The 17,898-nt window shown below is 40.2% G+C and overlaps 2 protein-coding genes across 3 annotated transcripts in view; one reads left to right on the top strand and one right to left on the bottom strand.

The window, feature by feature from the left end:
• Window positions 1-284: 284 nt before the first annotated feature.
• On the top strand, window positions 285-8,055 carry LOC106813284 (putative serine protease K12H4.7). Of its 2 annotated transcripts, none has more exons than XM_014817390.1 (12): window positions 285-462; window positions 933-1,123; window positions 2,371-2,507; window positions 2,631-2,726; window positions 3,464-3,599; window positions 3,844-3,958; window positions 4,143-4,253; window positions 4,496-4,586; window positions 4,834-4,927; window positions 5,577-5,694; window positions 5,959-6,049; window positions 7,183-8,055. In XM_014817390.1, exons 1-12 carry the CDS (start codon window positions 289-291, stop codon window positions 7,290-7,292), a joined length of 1,464 nt encoding a protein of 487 aa, XP_014672876.1. In that variant the 5' UTR covers window positions 285-288; the 3' UTR covers window positions 7,293-8,055. The 2 variants fall into 2 exon arrangements, with proteins under 2 accessions (XP_014672876.1, XP_014672875.1); XM_014817389.1 differs by having other exon boundaries at window positions 285-513.
• Window positions 8,056-8,362: 307 nt separating this feature from the next.
• The window catches only part of LOC106813286 (mechanosensory protein 2-like), a gene marked incomplete in the record, with an annotated part of 23,563 nt that continues 14,027 nt past the window's right edge, over window positions 8,363-17,898 (bottom strand). Inside the window, 4 exon segments of the mRNA XM_014817392.1 lie at window positions 8,363-11,512; window positions 12,951-13,029; window positions 13,549-13,604; window positions 15,028-15,231. Coding sequence (XP_014672878.1) covers window positions 11,309-11,512; window positions 12,951-13,029; window positions 13,549-13,604; window positions 15,028-15,231 — 543 coding nt within the window.

The raw sequence follows: 17,898 nt of genomic DNA, 5'->3' as shown, positions 1-17,898 counted from the left end.
TATACATATACTATATATACATATAGTATATATACATAGTATATATACATACTATATATATGTAGTTATATATATATATATATATATTATATATATATATATAATATTAGATATTATCGGATTGTTAACGTATTATTGATATACGTTATTTGATTTTAGTCTATGACGATACATACACCAGAGCATATAAATCAACTAGCTGATTTGTATGCTCTACATACACTCAAGTGCGCTGCGCATGCGTTCGCCAAATCTAAACACAACGTTATATTTCACGCGACACTTTCAATGATGGCTGCGTCCAGCAACAGGCGTACTGTTGCTCTATCTTTTTTGTTATGTTTTACGTTCGGAGACATTTGTGCAGGAACGCCTTACATTTTCCGTGGAAAATTAAAAGGAGGGTTTCTAGGCACGCCACGCCACTCAAGTAATGTCGAACCGCCTCCAGAGAAGTGGCTGGTACAGCGTCTAGACCATTTCAATCACGCGGACACCAATGTTTGGAAGCAGGTGTAGGCCCTAGGCAGCTCGTTTTCGCAAATGGGGGTGGGGTTAGAGACTTGAAATTCTACAAAGTTCTTCTTCAGGATCTTGGCTATTTATATCTATTAAGAAATATGTCCTTTGTTTGTAGGAAGTCGAAAACACCGACGTTGATGCGAGGCTACTCTCCTGTTTTTTGCCTATTTTCAGCTGTCCGGATGTTTCCGGATTTCACATCATATATCCCTTATATTATAAGTTATAGTGCTGCTAGTAGTAGTAGTAGTAACGGTACGTGCTACAACTCCAGGCGAAGATTTACTTTCACCACATCTCTGTTGCTTGCTGTGCTCATCACTTAAGATATATCCTTTTTCATGTAGACATGCTACTGCTAGGCCTAATCAGGCTATAATATGCAATTAAGTTAATTATCTACTTTTCAGAGGTATTTTGTGAACGACACATTCTTCAACAGCACTAACCCTGATGCACCTGTGTTTCTCATGATTGGAGGGGAGGGGAAAGCTAACTCTCTATGGATGACAACTGGAACATGGATTAAGTATGCACAAGATTTCGGTGCTCTGTGCCTCATGTTGGAGCACAGATACTACGGAAAAAGTCATCCAACTGTGTAAGTGTATTCCCAGGGACTTCTGAGCCGTACCAGTATAACCGCCAGCTGTGGTTGTAGAGCACTCCCAGGTATATACTGAGGGGTAGCCCAACCAAACTGACAGACGTAACATCAATACATGGTCGTTGGATGTATGACCATTTCTTGGAGCTGTTGTTTTTGTTGATGCTTGTTGAACTGCTCTTGTTGTTTGTTGGAGCCGGTACATTTATTCTAGGCAGGGTTCTCCAAGGGCACTTATATAGCCTGGCGGCCTGCCAGGCTATCGTCAAGCCCCGCCATCCTAAAATGCACTCGCCACGCTAAATATCATAGCCGCCATGCTGGTGCATACACAAGAAGTTCAAACAATTAATACACGTTGGTCTCGATGCTACGGGTACGGCAGTCCCACACACAAACACAAACAGTCACCCTATCCCTATCCCTATCCCTAACACTAACTCTAAACGGACTCGGCTATCTTATATACGCATGTTATAGTACCCCAAATTAATCTATGGTGTATAACCTTTTGCTTTAAATATTTTGCATCTGAACTCACAATCAATCCCAACCAACTGGTGTAGGCTAGCTGGCACAATAATGTTCATTTTCATACTTCAAATCCGAGTGTTTTCTAGCTCATCAAGAAATCTTAATCGTGAATTAATTTCCAACGGCATTATTACTGGGCAGGTAACCCAGTCTAACACGAGGTAGAGTAGACTGGTACACTTACCGACCACTCCTGCCATTGTCAATGGTGACAAAAAAATTTCATTTATTTATGAGAGGTGAACTCGATTTGTAACCAGCAAACCAGCAAGTTCACCCCTACATTTTGGTATTTTTATTCCATTAATTATTTTGAATTTTCCGATGGCTTTGCCCATGCAAAACAAACATTTTCACCCCACATGCAGTGCTTCAAATTTACACACAGAGTGTCTCAGATTGCATCTCAGAGCTTCTACAATTCAAAAAATTTCTGAGTGCGCATGCCCTCGGACCCCCCTAGCAGTGAGTAGCATCCTCATGCTATAATCTAAAAGCTTGGGGAACCCTGCTAGGGTAGAGCTAACACTTACCCATCACACAGAAAACTTAAGTGAATGACTACTAGCTTCTATATAGCCTCTCACATGTATGGTTACATGTAAAAGTAAGCGATATGTGTTACTAGGATATGTACACATTATATGGCAGCGCTGCACTGTTGCGAAACCATGTGCAAATTAAATTTGGTCGTTTGTTTGTTACAGGGATATGGGAGTGAAGCACATGGTATATCTAAACAGTGAGCAGGCCTTGGCTGATCTGGCATATTTCCGCAGTAACATGACCAATGTTCTCGGTCTTCAGAAGCGCAAGTGGATTGCGTTCGGCGGCTCTTATCCTGGTATGTAAAGGAAATAATGCTTGTGTCCCCTACTATGATTAATTGTTTACCAACTGTAGTCACTTAATTGTTGAATTACCTCAACGTTTAGTGTTATAATGTGTTGTGTTCAAATGTATATAGGTTCCCTTGCTGCCTGGTTCAGACTGAAATACCCTCACCTAGTAGATGGAGCCGTTGCTACAAGTGGACCTGTGTTTGCTAAGATAAACTTCTTGGGTAAGGCATGGGAGTAGATATAGAATAATACATCAAGATTATACTTGTTTGATTGCAGCATGTTCTCTTAAAACTATTTGCATAGCTCCCAACAAGGCCCGGAATGCAAATACTTGTGACAAATTGACAATTGTAAATATGTCTGGATACTGTTATTTATCACCCCTGCAGAAGATAGTGGTGTTTACATGGTCGATTAGATTTTGCATTTCACATTTACACAATTAAATAATTCGAGACTTAATTGGATGGATATTTGGTGCTTATTAGATTCGGAGTTAACAAATACTGCACATTCCGCACTTAATAAGCACAGAATAATTTGTCGCGCCAGCTAATCTCCGAATTGTTAAATGCAGAATTATCTGTTTGCGTAAGCGCATTCAGTGCTTGCTAGAATAATTTGTCGCGCCAGCTAAGCTCCGAATTGTTAAATGAGGAATTATCTGTTCGTGTAAACGCTCGATAAAATACGGCACTTACTAAGCCTCGAATTCACACATCCTCCATGTAAACAGCTGGCTCGGTATAAATACTGAATCTCGATCAAATACCGGATTTCCGAGATACAGAACCTAATAAACACTGAATGCCATGTAAACGCCGCTGATATTAGGTTTCAGTATGACTGGTTATGATGAAATTGTGCGTGATACATTTCTAAATTTATACATTTTTTTAGAATTTAGAACATTTTTAACGTTAATAATGCAGCTGATATTAAAACTTTATTACAGAATATCTTGAAGTCGTGCAAGATGCTCTGGAGACAACAGTTCCTGGATGTACGGAGGCTATTCAGACAGCTGTAAGGGGTGTAGAAGTAAACATCCCACAATCTGTTGGGCGTGCATTATTAAAGGATATCTTTATGTAAGGAGTGTTTGCAATGATACATATTTATCATTTATTGATACAAATGCAATAAAATGTTGACGTGATAGAGTTGCCATTTGTTGCTGTTTGTAAATTAATTATATCAGTTTTGAAAATGTAAAACATATTGTACAAAATCTCATTAATGATGTATTGATGTTTGAAAGTCTTATATTTCTGTCCATACGATTTTAACATGAGATGGTCACACTCAGTTTCTCAGTTGTTTTCTTAACTACAGGTTGTGTGACGAAATTGATGAACGCAATAAGAATGACATTGCGAATCTGTTCAGCACTCTGGCAGGCAATTTTGAAAATATTGTGCAGTACAACAACGATAACAGGGAGTTTGAGGTTAGTCCCAGACACTAGCTTCCATCAGAATCATTAACGACATTGATATCTCGATATACTGTTCTTTTAATTTTGTTCTTTAAATTATACTGTTATTGTTATGTGCTTACGTGTTACTTCCCCATGATGGCTATCTGAGTGAATATTTTCTCACAAGTATAGTTCTGCTGGTTTGGTTTTACAGGGGGTTGCGGATGCAAATATTACAATCGATACGGTCTGCGGAATGATGGTGAACGAGACACTGGGAGCACCTATGCTACGCTATGCTGCTGTCAACAATTTGCTACTGAAGGTTCTTATGTACAGTTTGAAATCTTTTTGATAAGGTCGATGAAATGATTTAATACAATACCGTTCTTACTATTTATTCATAATTTGGTGTTGCTAAATTGGGCAGTATGTGCAGTTAAAATGTGGATTAATAGTTCAAACCTGTAATGTATTTGTAGTGTATTACTGTCATAACAATTTACAAAAAATGAATACAAAATGAAGACAAACTTGAAAATGTGGTTGTATTTGTTTTGTTTTTAGGTACACAATGAAACATGTCAAGACTTTAAATATGATAAATTCATCAAGGAACAGCAAAATGTAACATGGCCAGAAGAAGGAGGAGTTGGAGGTACATACTACAGTTTAGCATGTTCCTTGTTTAATGAGAAAGTTGCCGTATGTTATAAAATTATCTGATGGTCATAGGTTACGTGGTTATATTTATATTTTTATCTGTATTAGCTGCCAATTTGTATTTTTTTCATATGGTCTACTTTTCTTAAAATGTAATGTCTCTAATGTAGACAGCTTTTGTTTTTGTTTTTGATTGTATTTGATATTCTTGCCTGCTTGATGTATTTTTAATCATGTTGCAGAGCGACCATGGATGTACCAGACGTGCACTGAGTTTGGCTGGTATCAGTCCTCGGATTATGTTCATCACCCATTTGGACATCGATTCCCAATTAAGTAAGTTCATGAATCTTAAACATGGAGCAAAGATGTAGTGTAAACAGGAATGAGCGTAAACATGGAGCAAAGATGTAGTGTAAACAGGAATGAGCGTAAACATGGAGCAAAGATGTAGTGTAAACAGGAATGAGCGTAAACATGGAGCAAAGATGTAGTGTAAACAGGAATGAGCGTAAACATGGAGCAAAGATGTAGTGTAAACAGGAATGAGCGTAAACATGGAGCAAAGATGTAGTGTAAACAGGAATGAGCGTAAACATGGAGCAAAGATGTAGTGTACTCGCACATGCATATAAAAAAGGTTTTCAATAGTTAGTTAATTAAAGCAATAGCAACAAGTAAGTGGATATGTGGTATATTATTATAAACTAGAAAGTACAGTCAAATCTGTGTTAACTGCCATCTCTACAAAATAGTCATTTGCATGTCCATAAAGGACACACTCACTTTTTCCCACGAGTAGCACTTATTTCAGGGAGACACCATGTGAACTAACTGAACTAAGCTGAAACAGAATTAAGCTGGACTACTAGATTTTTCTCCCAAATCACTGACGTAAATTCTGGCACTACAATGTGTCACAAAGGTATAATACTGTCCTACTGGCGTTATAGTTTAATGTTTGTTGATTTCGGCACGTTAATAGCTTCTGGACACAGCAGTGTGTTGATGTCTTCGGCCCTAACTTCAACATGGAGTTATTGCAGCGAGCTGTCAGTAGAACGAATGATGACTACGGTGGCTTTGGCATTAAGGTTACCAAGGTGAGCACCTATATGTTTCAAATCTTATTGAAACTTGAACTTGAATAGTTATTGCACTCTTAATACGGCATGCACACCAGGGAAGTATTTTTTCTAAATAATCTGTGCAGATGAGTGTAATATGCAAGAGTACACTACGTTGGTACTTTCTCTCTGCATTCCTAAAGATGCTGCAGTTTCATCAGCGAAGTAGTAGTAATGGTTCAGAATTAGAGATTCCAACCAGCTCATTTAAATTGGCATCAATGTTTATGCTTTAACCAGGTTGTCTTTCCGAATGGTTCCATTGATCCTTGGCATCGCATGGGCATTGTGGAAAGGCCAGGCGATGAATCACACGCTATATTCATTAAAGGTATGCGATGCTTAGTATTGGTTGTGAATATATATATCAGGAGTAGATAATCGGGAAGGAGTGTGACTTCAATAAACAAGGGAAATTCGTCATTTACTAGCCTTAGAATACCTACGATTTACTACGCGTAACTCAACCAACTTGAGCTCAAATCGTACACAGTACATTCGCCTAGCATCGTGCGAAATCGTTTCCTCGTATACACCAGCAATCCGGAGATACAGACTAAAACGTACGACACGATTATCCATTCTTTGGCCATCAATTCGAACGTATTGCCCGCCGAACTTTAAACAAAAGGCAGCTACTAACGCACTCTTGCTCACTCGGCGAGGCGGTGTGTCTCGCTGGGAGATTGGAGCTGGAGCTGCTGCTGATTGCGTGCGTGCATGCGTGGGGGGCATACCAGCTGTATGCCGGTATGCCTGTATGCCGGTATGTAGCTGTATGCCGGGTCAAAGGTTATCTCGCCGAGTGTTGCGTCGATGTCCAATCTCCCAGCGAGCCACACCGCCTAGCCGAGTGAGCAAGAGTGCGTTAGTAGCTGCATGCCTTTTGTTTCAAGTTTGGCGGGAAATACGTTTGGATTGATGGCCAAAGAATGGATAATCGTGTCAGACGTTTTAGTCTGCACTCCGGATTGCTGGTGTATACGAGGAAACGATTTCGCACGATGCTAGGCGAATGTACTGTGTACGAGTTGAGCTGAAGTTGGCTGAGTTACGTGTAGTAAATCGTAGGTATTCTAAGGTTAGTAAAGGACGAAGTCACACTCCTTCCCTATTATCTACTCCTGATATATATGTTGCTGTTGAAAGACTATTAGTGTTAGCGTTATAATGAACGTTTCTATGGTAAATAATCATATAGTATACCTAGATTCATGCTATTAGCCTAGATTTTAAGGCTGTATTAAATATAGTAGTTAACCCAAGTATATTGCATCAGTTACCCCCCCCCCACACACACACACAAATACAAAAACAATTGATCTAAAACCTCATGTGCTTTGTATGTGCACCATTTTATTCACGTTTAGTAGCACGAGTTATTCTCTGCATAGCTGTTCTCATAATCTTACGAGATTAGTAATCTTTTTGTACCTGTATCATCGTTATTTTCTATTGTTCTAGGTACAGCACACTGTGCGAACATGTACCCAGCCAGCGAGAGTGATCCCAAGGAGCTGGTAGAGGCACGGGAACAGATTAAAAATCTCATTGCAGAGTGGCTGACAGAGTAAGGTACTGTATATACTCTATATTTCGCGGTGGTTTAATTTTCGCGAATTTCGCGAACGCATCCCCGAAAATAACAACACGCCATTCTTCACTGATTCGGGAATTCACCGACCGCAAAATTAACCACTCGCGAAATTATCCGTCAAGTCTGAATTCGCGACAATATCTGTACGTGAAAAATATGGCGTATACAGTAGTCATTGCGTGGAACGATTGGTACAATTCGGTGACATTTCTAATGGCTGATGCCTGAAAGTGAAACAGCATTGTTACTGCAAGTTAAACGGGTTTGCTACTAGAAGGTATACACTGAAAAGTTTATTTGCATATTAATACACACTCTAACATTAGGCCTACTACTGTCAGTTATGTAGAAAACTTGTAGATATTAATAAAAATCAGAAACTGTGATTTCTTTTATTTCAAGTTTCTGCTTCACATATATCTTCATCTGCAGACTACTTTTATGCAAATATTGAGGTGAGAAATGTATTGGTCGATCTGTTACACTTCATAAAACGTATGCATTTTGTTTTTTATAGAAGCATTTCAAAAAGCCCAATGGTTATAATATTGTGACATTGAAAAACCAATGATCTGATACCCAATTGTTTTAAACCAAAAGTTTACAGAAGTGTATTGTTACTGCTATAATGGACACCGAATAAGTACTTAGAATTAACATCAGTATAACCTTAGATCATTTTGTGTAAGCTGTGATAAATGTAATTGTACTCATTTGATTAAAGTATATTTTCTTGCACATTTCCTTTTTCTGTAATTTTGTACTTTGTGAAATCCTGCTACACAGGTTATTGTAGCCTAAATTGTGAACATACTGATAGTTATCAGTTTTGTATTAGTTATAAAGCTTTATTTCACTTTGTCCTGCAGAAAATCCATGAGCAGAGACATACTGATAGTGACACATCACAAATAACTGCAATTTATATGCTAAAAACAGCTTTGACAAATTAACTTCATGCTGCTTTGTACTAACACACACATGAATTATACACACGGTAAACAGACTGTCTTGGTTATTAAATGTTACTAATGATAATGAAATCTATTAAATTTGAAAAAACGAAAATAAACTTTATTCGTACTTTAAATCACAAGTATAAGTACACTTAAACATTAAATACCGCATGAAATATCAAAGGCCAAATTTGCAGTGTCACTGTGTGGAAATATCACGCGAGAGAAACCGGCAGGTAAAATGATCACCAACATTTTATTACAATTACCAAAACAAGTTCTATTTTCATTATAACATTTTTATCGTTGATGGTACATGTAAGTGCATGGACGACTACAGACCACATGTCTTCTAACTGCATGCTTTAAAACTAGAATATATTCTTACTTAGTGACGTATACGAAAATAAAACGAACTCTGCCCAAACCCCTACGAAACTACACAATTGAATTGTGAAGGTTAGTCCTTATATATAGGTCAACAATGGCGTTTACACTGCAGTCGACGTTGAAATAGTTGTTCAGGTAAACTGCTGTTTTGGGGGGTATTTCTTCTGTTCAGTTGAACAGGCACGCAACATACTGTAGGTGGTGTTTAAAGTGATTACGTCACTGTAAATAGTGTAAGTAAACAAATTGTCCACTTTTTCACAAAATGTAAGTGATTTTGTTCACTTTTTATGGTTAAATTGCTGCATTATACTTCCTATTTTGCTATTCCATTCAATGTGAACAAATACTCATGACTCATACATAGCCCATAGCAAGCATTTAATGTCATGATAAATATATCAAATCGCCCAGGTTTTTTGGATTTTTAACTAGTTGAGAAACAATCTCATCAGGTAAGAATTTGAGGATACATTTAGTCCTGTTAGTACTTGCTTTTAATGTAAAAAAAAATGCAACAAAAATTGCAACAAATATACACCATAGAAAATTCGTGACGTAGTCAATTTAAAACAACTAATCAACTGACAGAAATTCTGAAGATGCACTTCGTTAAAAGGGAATTTGATCGACTTGAGGACCAAAATTATAAACATACATTGGATGGACTTATAACATACTGTACCACGTAATATATATACTCTTTTTGGTAAAATACAAATCTGATTATGACACGTACTTAGTCTTAATATGGAACTTCAACATTCACATCTCGAGCTACAGTATAATGAAAATGAAACACATGACGATACTGCTAAACCTACGTGCACACACGCCCCATCACAATGCTGACATCAGAGTATGAATTTGTGTCAGGAGGAACGAGCATTTTCTACTTGTTTTTCTAGTTTTGGTTTTCCTAGTCGACTCTACACGAGGCATCGCCAATCACTCGTAGATTATAGATTGTCCACCATGTCAGTGTATAGCCCACCTAAACTCATGCTAGCACTTAGCCCCCTACACATGCGTGCGTGCGTGCGTGCGTGCGTGCGTGCGTGCGTGGCGTGGCACTAAAGATCATACATGATCAAGCCCTATGACAGCAATTATGAAAGGACGCATAGTAATTATACTTGACATCATCACACACAATACACTTTCCATATGGCTTAATCTAAATTGGACAACGCGCTACATGTGCACGAAGGCTGTTAGCCGAACACGAAAACAGCAAATATACGCCACGTACTCTCCTTACCTTACAATACTGACAACTGCTGCAGACCAACTACACGTGATAAATTAGTAGCAATACTCGAACGACTAGAGGTCAATAAGTGAACAAATAAGCTCAAATAAATAGCGAGCATTTAGACAAATGATCAATAAACGAGAAAACCAATGAAAGTGCTCATGCAAGCAGCATCACACTAAGATAAGGTGAGAGCTAAAACATTTGCATTTACACAGCGACCATACAGAAATTTACAATTCCATCGGATGGCAGACCCTTTGAATACGGCCCTAGGTTAAGACACACCTCTGGTACATCAATCTCTCTAGGGAAAACATTTAAAAATGCATTAAAAACTACAGTTAAAAATCGAAAACAGTATACAATGTCTGCCTGCTAACTTAAACTAGATTATGACCATGTTTCGTAATAATCACGGATCAACGAGTGTTCACATTTGACAAAAATCCGACTAAAAAACGGTGTTATACCACAGAGGAATTGCGATTCAACGAAATACCTAACTTCCTGAAAATTTTCTGCATTGCAGTGGAACTACTAACTAGCTATAAAATAGAATCCTATGTTTCCACGTGTGCGCTATCGTGCTCACCAAGATCTCAAATGAAGAAACCACGATATCGGTTCATAACCCATCGTCGATGATCAGTATGAATAAAGTACCGATGGTCGAGTTAACACGTTTACCCATGTTCGATAAACACAACCAATCTCACGTAGTATACATTCAGGAACAATAAAATCAAACGAGTGGATGGTTCCTGGAGTTAGCAGGCTGAGGCAAGTACGCACAACAGTAACACTAACGATAAATTCTACAATCATTATATACTGATAGATACAACTAGAACATACAACTTTCACTCACTTGTACACAAGTGTCCTGCCTGCCTGCCTGCCTGCGTGCGTGCGTGCGTGCGTGCGTGCGTGCGTGCGTGCGTGCGTGCGTGCGTGCGTGCGTGCGTGCCTGTTTGTTGGTGTAGGGGCCCATGTGTATGTGTGTGTGTGTTACTTGTGTGAATATGTGTTCTGTGTTCATTCTATGTATCCCCTGCAAGTTCAATCAATATTAGAAAGTCAGGATAGTCTCCCATATACCAAACGCACTTGACTTTCTGTATTTGAAAAGCAATCAAATCTTTCTGAAATTAGCAATTTCATTTTAAAAAGTCATTAAATACTAAACTACTCCCCGTATTTATTCATTTATTACTCATTTATTTATTTAACCTTTTAATGCAATAAAAAACATGTTGAGAATGAGCTATCATTTCAATCCAGTGTGGCTCTGTGGTCCCCCACCCCCCCACCCTCGAACTTTATAGTCGATAAAAATTGGTATGCTACTGGAGGATTCCCAGAATCACCATCGAGAACTTCAATGTTCCATTACTTTGATGACTTTTCTTTGTTGTACATGGTGGACATCATCTCGATGGGAATCGGGAAGATGATGGTTGAATTCTTCTCGGCCGAAATCGAGTTCAGCGTCTGCAGGTATCTCAGCTGCATGGCGCCCGAGGACTCCCCCATGACGTCAGCCGCCTCCCTGAGCGCCCTCGCGGCCCGCTGCTCTCCCTCAGCGGCGATCACCTGCGCAAGAGAACGTCAAAATATTCGAGAAGCGTAACGACAAGGGCTTCAACAGCTGTGCGAACGCAGCAGCGACAGTTCATGCCTGTCAACAGCAGGGCTGCAAGCATAACTAGCGTTTTATACCTTCCCGCTCTCGTTTTTACACAATTCATTACACGTTTCATTCATTCGTGCAAGGATAAAGCGTCGTTTAATAAGCAAACACATGCTGGTCACAGTCATTGAAAACTACGTGGAAAACATGTCTAGTAATAAAACAACAAATATTATCAAATGTAGATAGCCGGTATTAGTTGTTAGTAGTAAATAGTGGTAACGCTTGTAGGGTGGTACTGGTAGTAGCAGGGGTGGTACTGGTACTGGTTAGGAGCAAAGAATAGAGTAGGCACGTGTTTCGTTGGCGTTTCTGGGTGGATTTTAATTTTCTACATGAACGACACAAATAAACATGTCACTGTAGGTTTGTCTCAACATCCTGCATTCCAGTGTTTCGATCGAACTCGGAGAATAGGCACAGATCAAAATGCGCTGATCCAGGACGTTTGGGAGGCAGCTCATGGGTCATGGGTCATGTATGGGCGCAGTCGCAGCACGTGGGAGCACAGATATGTGATGCAAACAATAATGTGACACAATATTCAACCGCTGCGATGGCTCAATGGTTGAGTGCTCGCCTCGCATGTGGAAGGTCGGGGGTTCAACTCCAAACCAGACTTGTAAAATGGTACACACTGCTTCTTTGCTTAGCACTCAGCAAAAAGAGATGGAGTGTGGAAAACTTCCCGTCACGGGTTGATGTTAGCAAGGGCATACAGTCGTAAAAATCTGCTTCAAATAAAAATTGTGCAATGGAAGAACTGCTAAAAAACTGGACCGAGCCAGATTCCTGGAGTGGGTTCTACTGATGTGGATTTAAACCCTTGAGTCCAGTATAAAATAAAGTAACCGAAAAGAAAGAAGAAAAAGGAAAAAGGAGTCTCTAAAAACAAGTGTCGTGAATCAGTGTCTAATGCAGCCCCTGTATGAAGTCGTCATCAGAATGAGCTGAAACATCTCAAAAAACTTTTTAAATTTACTTTGCAATTACTCTTTGCGAGCAAATTAAATCGCAAATAAATTTTAGTCGAGGCAAACTATGTAAATGAATGCAGACAATCAAGTTAGACTGACAGACATCAACAGCGCAATAACACGCACTGGAAGGCAGCCAGAAACCGTTAGCTAGCAGCACATGCATGAGATCATTCACGGTCCAAGCCCTAAAATGTCAAACCAAACATGCAATGTGAGATTTTATAGATAACAACAACAGCAAACATCGCCCCACCAGATACTGCAGGATCCAGATAGTGAAGCAGAGTGATTCGGGAAGGAAGGTGCTCGGGTGTAGCAGCATTAGGTCACTACGTATCTACGGGTGTTCGGATGCTCTTACCTTTGCACGAGCCTCTCTCGCTGCCTCAGCCTCCGCAGCCATCGCACGCTGAAGCTGCACCGGGAGCCTCACGTCCTTTCTGCAATCATCATAATTATCATTATTGTTATTATTATTATAATAATAATAATTATTATTAGACGACAACGACACACAAAGCCACTACGAGAAATGTTTTCACAGTCAGAGATGCCAACACTTTTCTGAGCAAACTGTAGTGAGGATATCTGACGTCTGTAGTCCGAGGGTCACGCAGTGACCCGAGTATGCTAGGGGGGTTCGGGGCATGCCCTCTGGGAAAAATTTTGATTCCGAGATGCAATTTCCTGCATTCTGGGACCCAAAATGACAATAAGTTCACACTGATATTTGCTGCTAAATACATGTAGTTATTTTCAATCATGTTATATCAATGTAACACTGAAACAAAATATGTAAATCGATCGTAATAAAAATCGTAGTTGTATGCAAACTGGTCGTAGTGGTCAAAATGCAAACGAAATTCGCATAAAATACGGATAAATCGTAGTGGTTGGCCTCTCTGCGCAGTGGTCGTGAAAGGTAACAGGGAAAACAATGGGTAGTGCTATATACCCACATCTCTACTCTCTCCACCAGAATGCCCCACGGATCGCTGGCCTCATCCAGAATAGACTGTAATGGATCAAAAAGAGATTCAGGTGATTGTAGCGACGGGAGCAGGAAACAATAACAACTAAAGTCGCCTGCGATTATAGGAGCATACATGAAGTATATATCTCATAACATATATCCTAATTAAACATTAATCTAGACATTATAAAAGGGTTGATTTCAACATAACAAGACATGGCTTGACACATACCATCGAGATGAATGCAAAAGCTTTACAAGCCAAGACTTAAAAACACTTTAAGACATGGGAAAGGTTGTCTAGGTGGTATGTTACATACAGCACTGTTTCGCTGCTGCAGAATTTCGGCAATATAGGTAATAACATTACACACATTAACGCAGCAGTTGCAAGAGCCAGCACATTATATTCATGTAGTTATATACCACATACGTGTATATGTTACAATGACATTACTTCGCAGAGTCAAGATCAGTCTATGGTGGATTTTTTGTTACCAACAAAATTTGGGAACATACAATAACAGACTGCTCCGTTTGCTCCGTTTGCTTTACATCCCAGCCTCCAGATCGCATTAGTAAATGAAGACCACATAAACTCGCCATAATCATATAATGCAGTTAAATGAACGGCAACGTCTAACGCAATCCTCTGCTGCTGGTGAAGTACTTACTACGTCTAATGATAGCAACTCAATCAATCAATAGCATAAGATGGCAGCAGCGGCTGCAACAGCGGGCGAAGTAGCAGCAGCATTACTTCTCTAATTACAATTCCACTGCCATGCTTCCTTACTGAAGGCTGAACGTGCACATCGTATGCACATTTCTAATCACAGAATGAAAGCGACTATGCCTCGAGTATAAGCGCATTATGTAACGTAATTGAACCTGTCTCTTTTTATCCAATCTTAGGATGCATTGATCTACAAAACACTCAGCCGTGAATCTGAGAAATGTAATTGCTCGAGTCAAACCTAACTACCATTTCCAGACAACCCTAAATGACAGACGTGCAGACTAGAAGAAGCAGACGTAGGATTTGTGGATGTGAGGGAACTGGTAAATACAGGCTGACGAGGGGTGTGGGGGGGTCTAGTACTACATTAATGAATATAACTATAAAAAAGGATTGACTAGTATATGTATGAGATATACACATGTTCATGATATTAATAATAATTACTATGGCAGTATGATGGGCCTCATACACAGGATTGGAGCAACCAATTCCTTGGTTAACATTGTTCTTGGTTATCCAACATGCTATAAATTCTTGGTTATCGTTAGTTATCACATAAGCATCATAGCACCTACTTACGAATAATAGTAATAGTAGTAGTAACAACATAAGTTAATAATAATTATGACAATAATAATAATAATATTGACAACGATAATAATAATAATCATAATAATAATAATAATAATAATAATAATAATAATAGCACAGTAGCATCTCTACCTGCATGGTGTGGCTTATGTGTTCGCGATCAGACAGGATCTCAGCCATGGTCTTTGTGCCGAGCACGTTCCTGAGGGTAGTCGCGGCCAGCAGACGAGTCGACGCATTCGCGTTGCTGACGTTGACGATACTCGCCGTCGCGTTCTTGATGCGGAAGTAGATGACGGCGTCCACGGCGACCGTCACCGAGTCCTTGCTCAGAATCTGCAACGCGGAATGGTCGGTGAGCGAGCGCGCGTGATACACGACCGTGCACGCGACCATGACTACGAGACGTCAATGACCTTAAAGTGATTACGTCAGCGTAAATAGTAAAAATAAAAAAATCATGTCCACTTTAACAAAGTTAATTCACTTTTTCACAAAATGGAAGTGATTCCGTTCAATTTTTATGGTGAAATTGCTGCATTATACTTCCTACTTTGCTATTCCGTTCGATGTGAACAAACATTCGTGCCTGCAAGCATTTAATGTCATGATCAATATATCAAATCGCCCAGGTTTTTTGGATACATAACTAGTTGAGAAACAATCCGATCAGGTAAGAATTTTAGTATACATTTAATCCCGTTAGTACTAACATTTAATGCACAGAAATTGCAACAAAAATTTCACATATATACACCATAGAAAATTCGTGACGTAGTCGATTTAAGTGGCATGCCCAATCATCTCATCAGGAATCTATCAATATTGATCAATATCTATTGATAGACTCCTGATCTCGATGCCGAAAACACTGACACTGTGCAATCAGGCTAATAACTACACCCCGAGCTAGCGCTTTGACACCAGGAAAACCGTATTTAAAATCGCATGTCATAAATTCGCACAATAATACAGCTGACGGTTAACGGCGTCGTGCCTTCATCGCACTTGAGTCGCACACGTTGGTACTCATGACTTCCAAAAATCGATGCCAAGAAAGACTTCCATCTCGCTACACGATGCGTACAACGCTCAGGGGTGTGTACAGGATTTGTAGCAGGGGGGGGGGTCTAACCGTAACCCAAACTTGCAAGCACGCGAAGGGAGGGTCTGGGGGCCCTCTCCCAGAAATTTTTTGAAATTAGACCCCCTTAGATGCGTTTTCTGCGCGAGCAGGGGGGTCCGAACCCCCTGGACCCCCCCCCCAGTACACGCCCCTGACGCTGACAACGCAAACGACCCGCGTGACATTCTTGTGTCTCTGAACGTGATGCGCATTGTCGTTTCGCACGGAATTTCTTGCTCACACACTATCGCACGAACAGTTACCACCATTATCGAGCAGAAATATTTAGCAGTTAATAATAAGAGGAAGAGACACACAAACCCTGGATGATGATATCATCGTGGGAAATTCCCCCCATCGTTTATTCCGCCAGCATCATTGCTGGGCTTCACCACACGTACACAGGAGTACAAGATTTCTGGATTCCCCGGACTCGTGAGGTTAAGCCTCTAATGAGTAACGATGATGATGATGATGATGAAGATAATCATACGCCACGCGGTGGGCGTGGCGCAGAAACAAGCGGCTCCTTCCATGAATCGAGGGAATTACGAAATCTGGTTTGCTAACGACGACCAACATACTGTGATGAATAGAATATTAGCCAATGCTAGAGGGGAGATGGTTGCTGCCCTAACACATGCATCTTAGCCGATACAGTTAGTCGAGCTCTTTTGCTCATGCTGCAACTATACCAGCTGTGCAACTTATTCGGCAGAATAACATTTTAATATTATTAATCAACGAACCATGCATCCACCTGATCAAACAAATACCCAACAGTAAGGCTGTAACGATACACATACCTCTCGATTCTATCCGTATCTAGATATTAGCCTCTCGATTCGATTCGGTCAACTCGATTCCCAAAACATGGAAATGTTATCTTATTTTGTATATTTTCATTATTTTGCAATAAAAACTCTTTTAACCAACTATTACATTTGTTCTTTTCTCTTAAATTTATTTATATTTCGCACCCTGGTATATATGTTCTATGTACGGATTTGTCAAGATTTTAAGCGGATCTGTTGGTTTATGAAATAACAAATCTGTACAGATTCTTCAAACTTCAGCCCTGTAAACATGTTAGCGATGTGCTGTAGCCATTGATTGGCTGACTGGCAAGTCGTGATTATTGACCAGTCAGAGCGTGCGTCTCACACACGCTTCGGCCGCCGCATACAATCTAAAGTACTAACGGGTTGGTTCGAATCGAAAATACGCGAAAAAATATCGAGGATCAGATCAAGGGAGAATCGCAATTCGATTCGATTTCGGTGGATCGTTACAGCCCTACCCAACAGCGAATGAAAGCGTCTTTGTAGAGAAACATGAATCGTATCGCATAGTTGAAAGCACGACTGACGCACCGTCGCCGTCGTATTGCTGTAACCGCGCACTCAGTAGTATTATAGTATACTCAACGATTCCTGTACACGCGAGATTCACGTGTCTATTGATGGTGATATTGACATCGTGCCTTGAGGGGCGCGCACAGTACGCAGGCCCTCGCGCCGTTCTATACCGGCCCGGCGCGCCATTCTTTCCGTTCACGAGACTTGCAAATCGTTATATTTTCCAGCAGAATTCACAATTCGCTGCATCCCCCAGGCACGCATGCCTGTGCGTAGACTAGCAATGGCGGTTAATCCAGGCTGCGCTGCCCCGTAGGTGTGACGTCAGTGCTGGCAATCTCAGCGTATTGACGGGGTGTACGTGTGCAGACTTCAGCAGGGATCACAGCTACTTACATCGAAACGCTTTCGAGGCTCTTTCATTCGTTCGTTGTAACCGTGCCGAGTCAATAAGACGGGCAAGTCTGTTTGCAGCAGAGAGCGAGAGAGCGAGAGAGAGAGAGAGAGAGAGAGAGAGAG

This window comes from Priapulus caudatus, unplaced genomic scaffold (genome assembly GCF_000485595.1).
Source record: "Priapulus caudatus unplaced genomic scaffold, Priapulus_caudatus-5.0.1 Scaffold751, whole genome shotgun sequence".
Taxonomy (NCBI): domain Eukaryota; kingdom Metazoa; phylum Priapulida; class Priapulimorpha; order Priapulimorphida; family Priapulidae; genus Priapulus; species Priapulus caudatus.
This window is presented reverse-complemented; position numbering and strand designations above follow the sequence as displayed.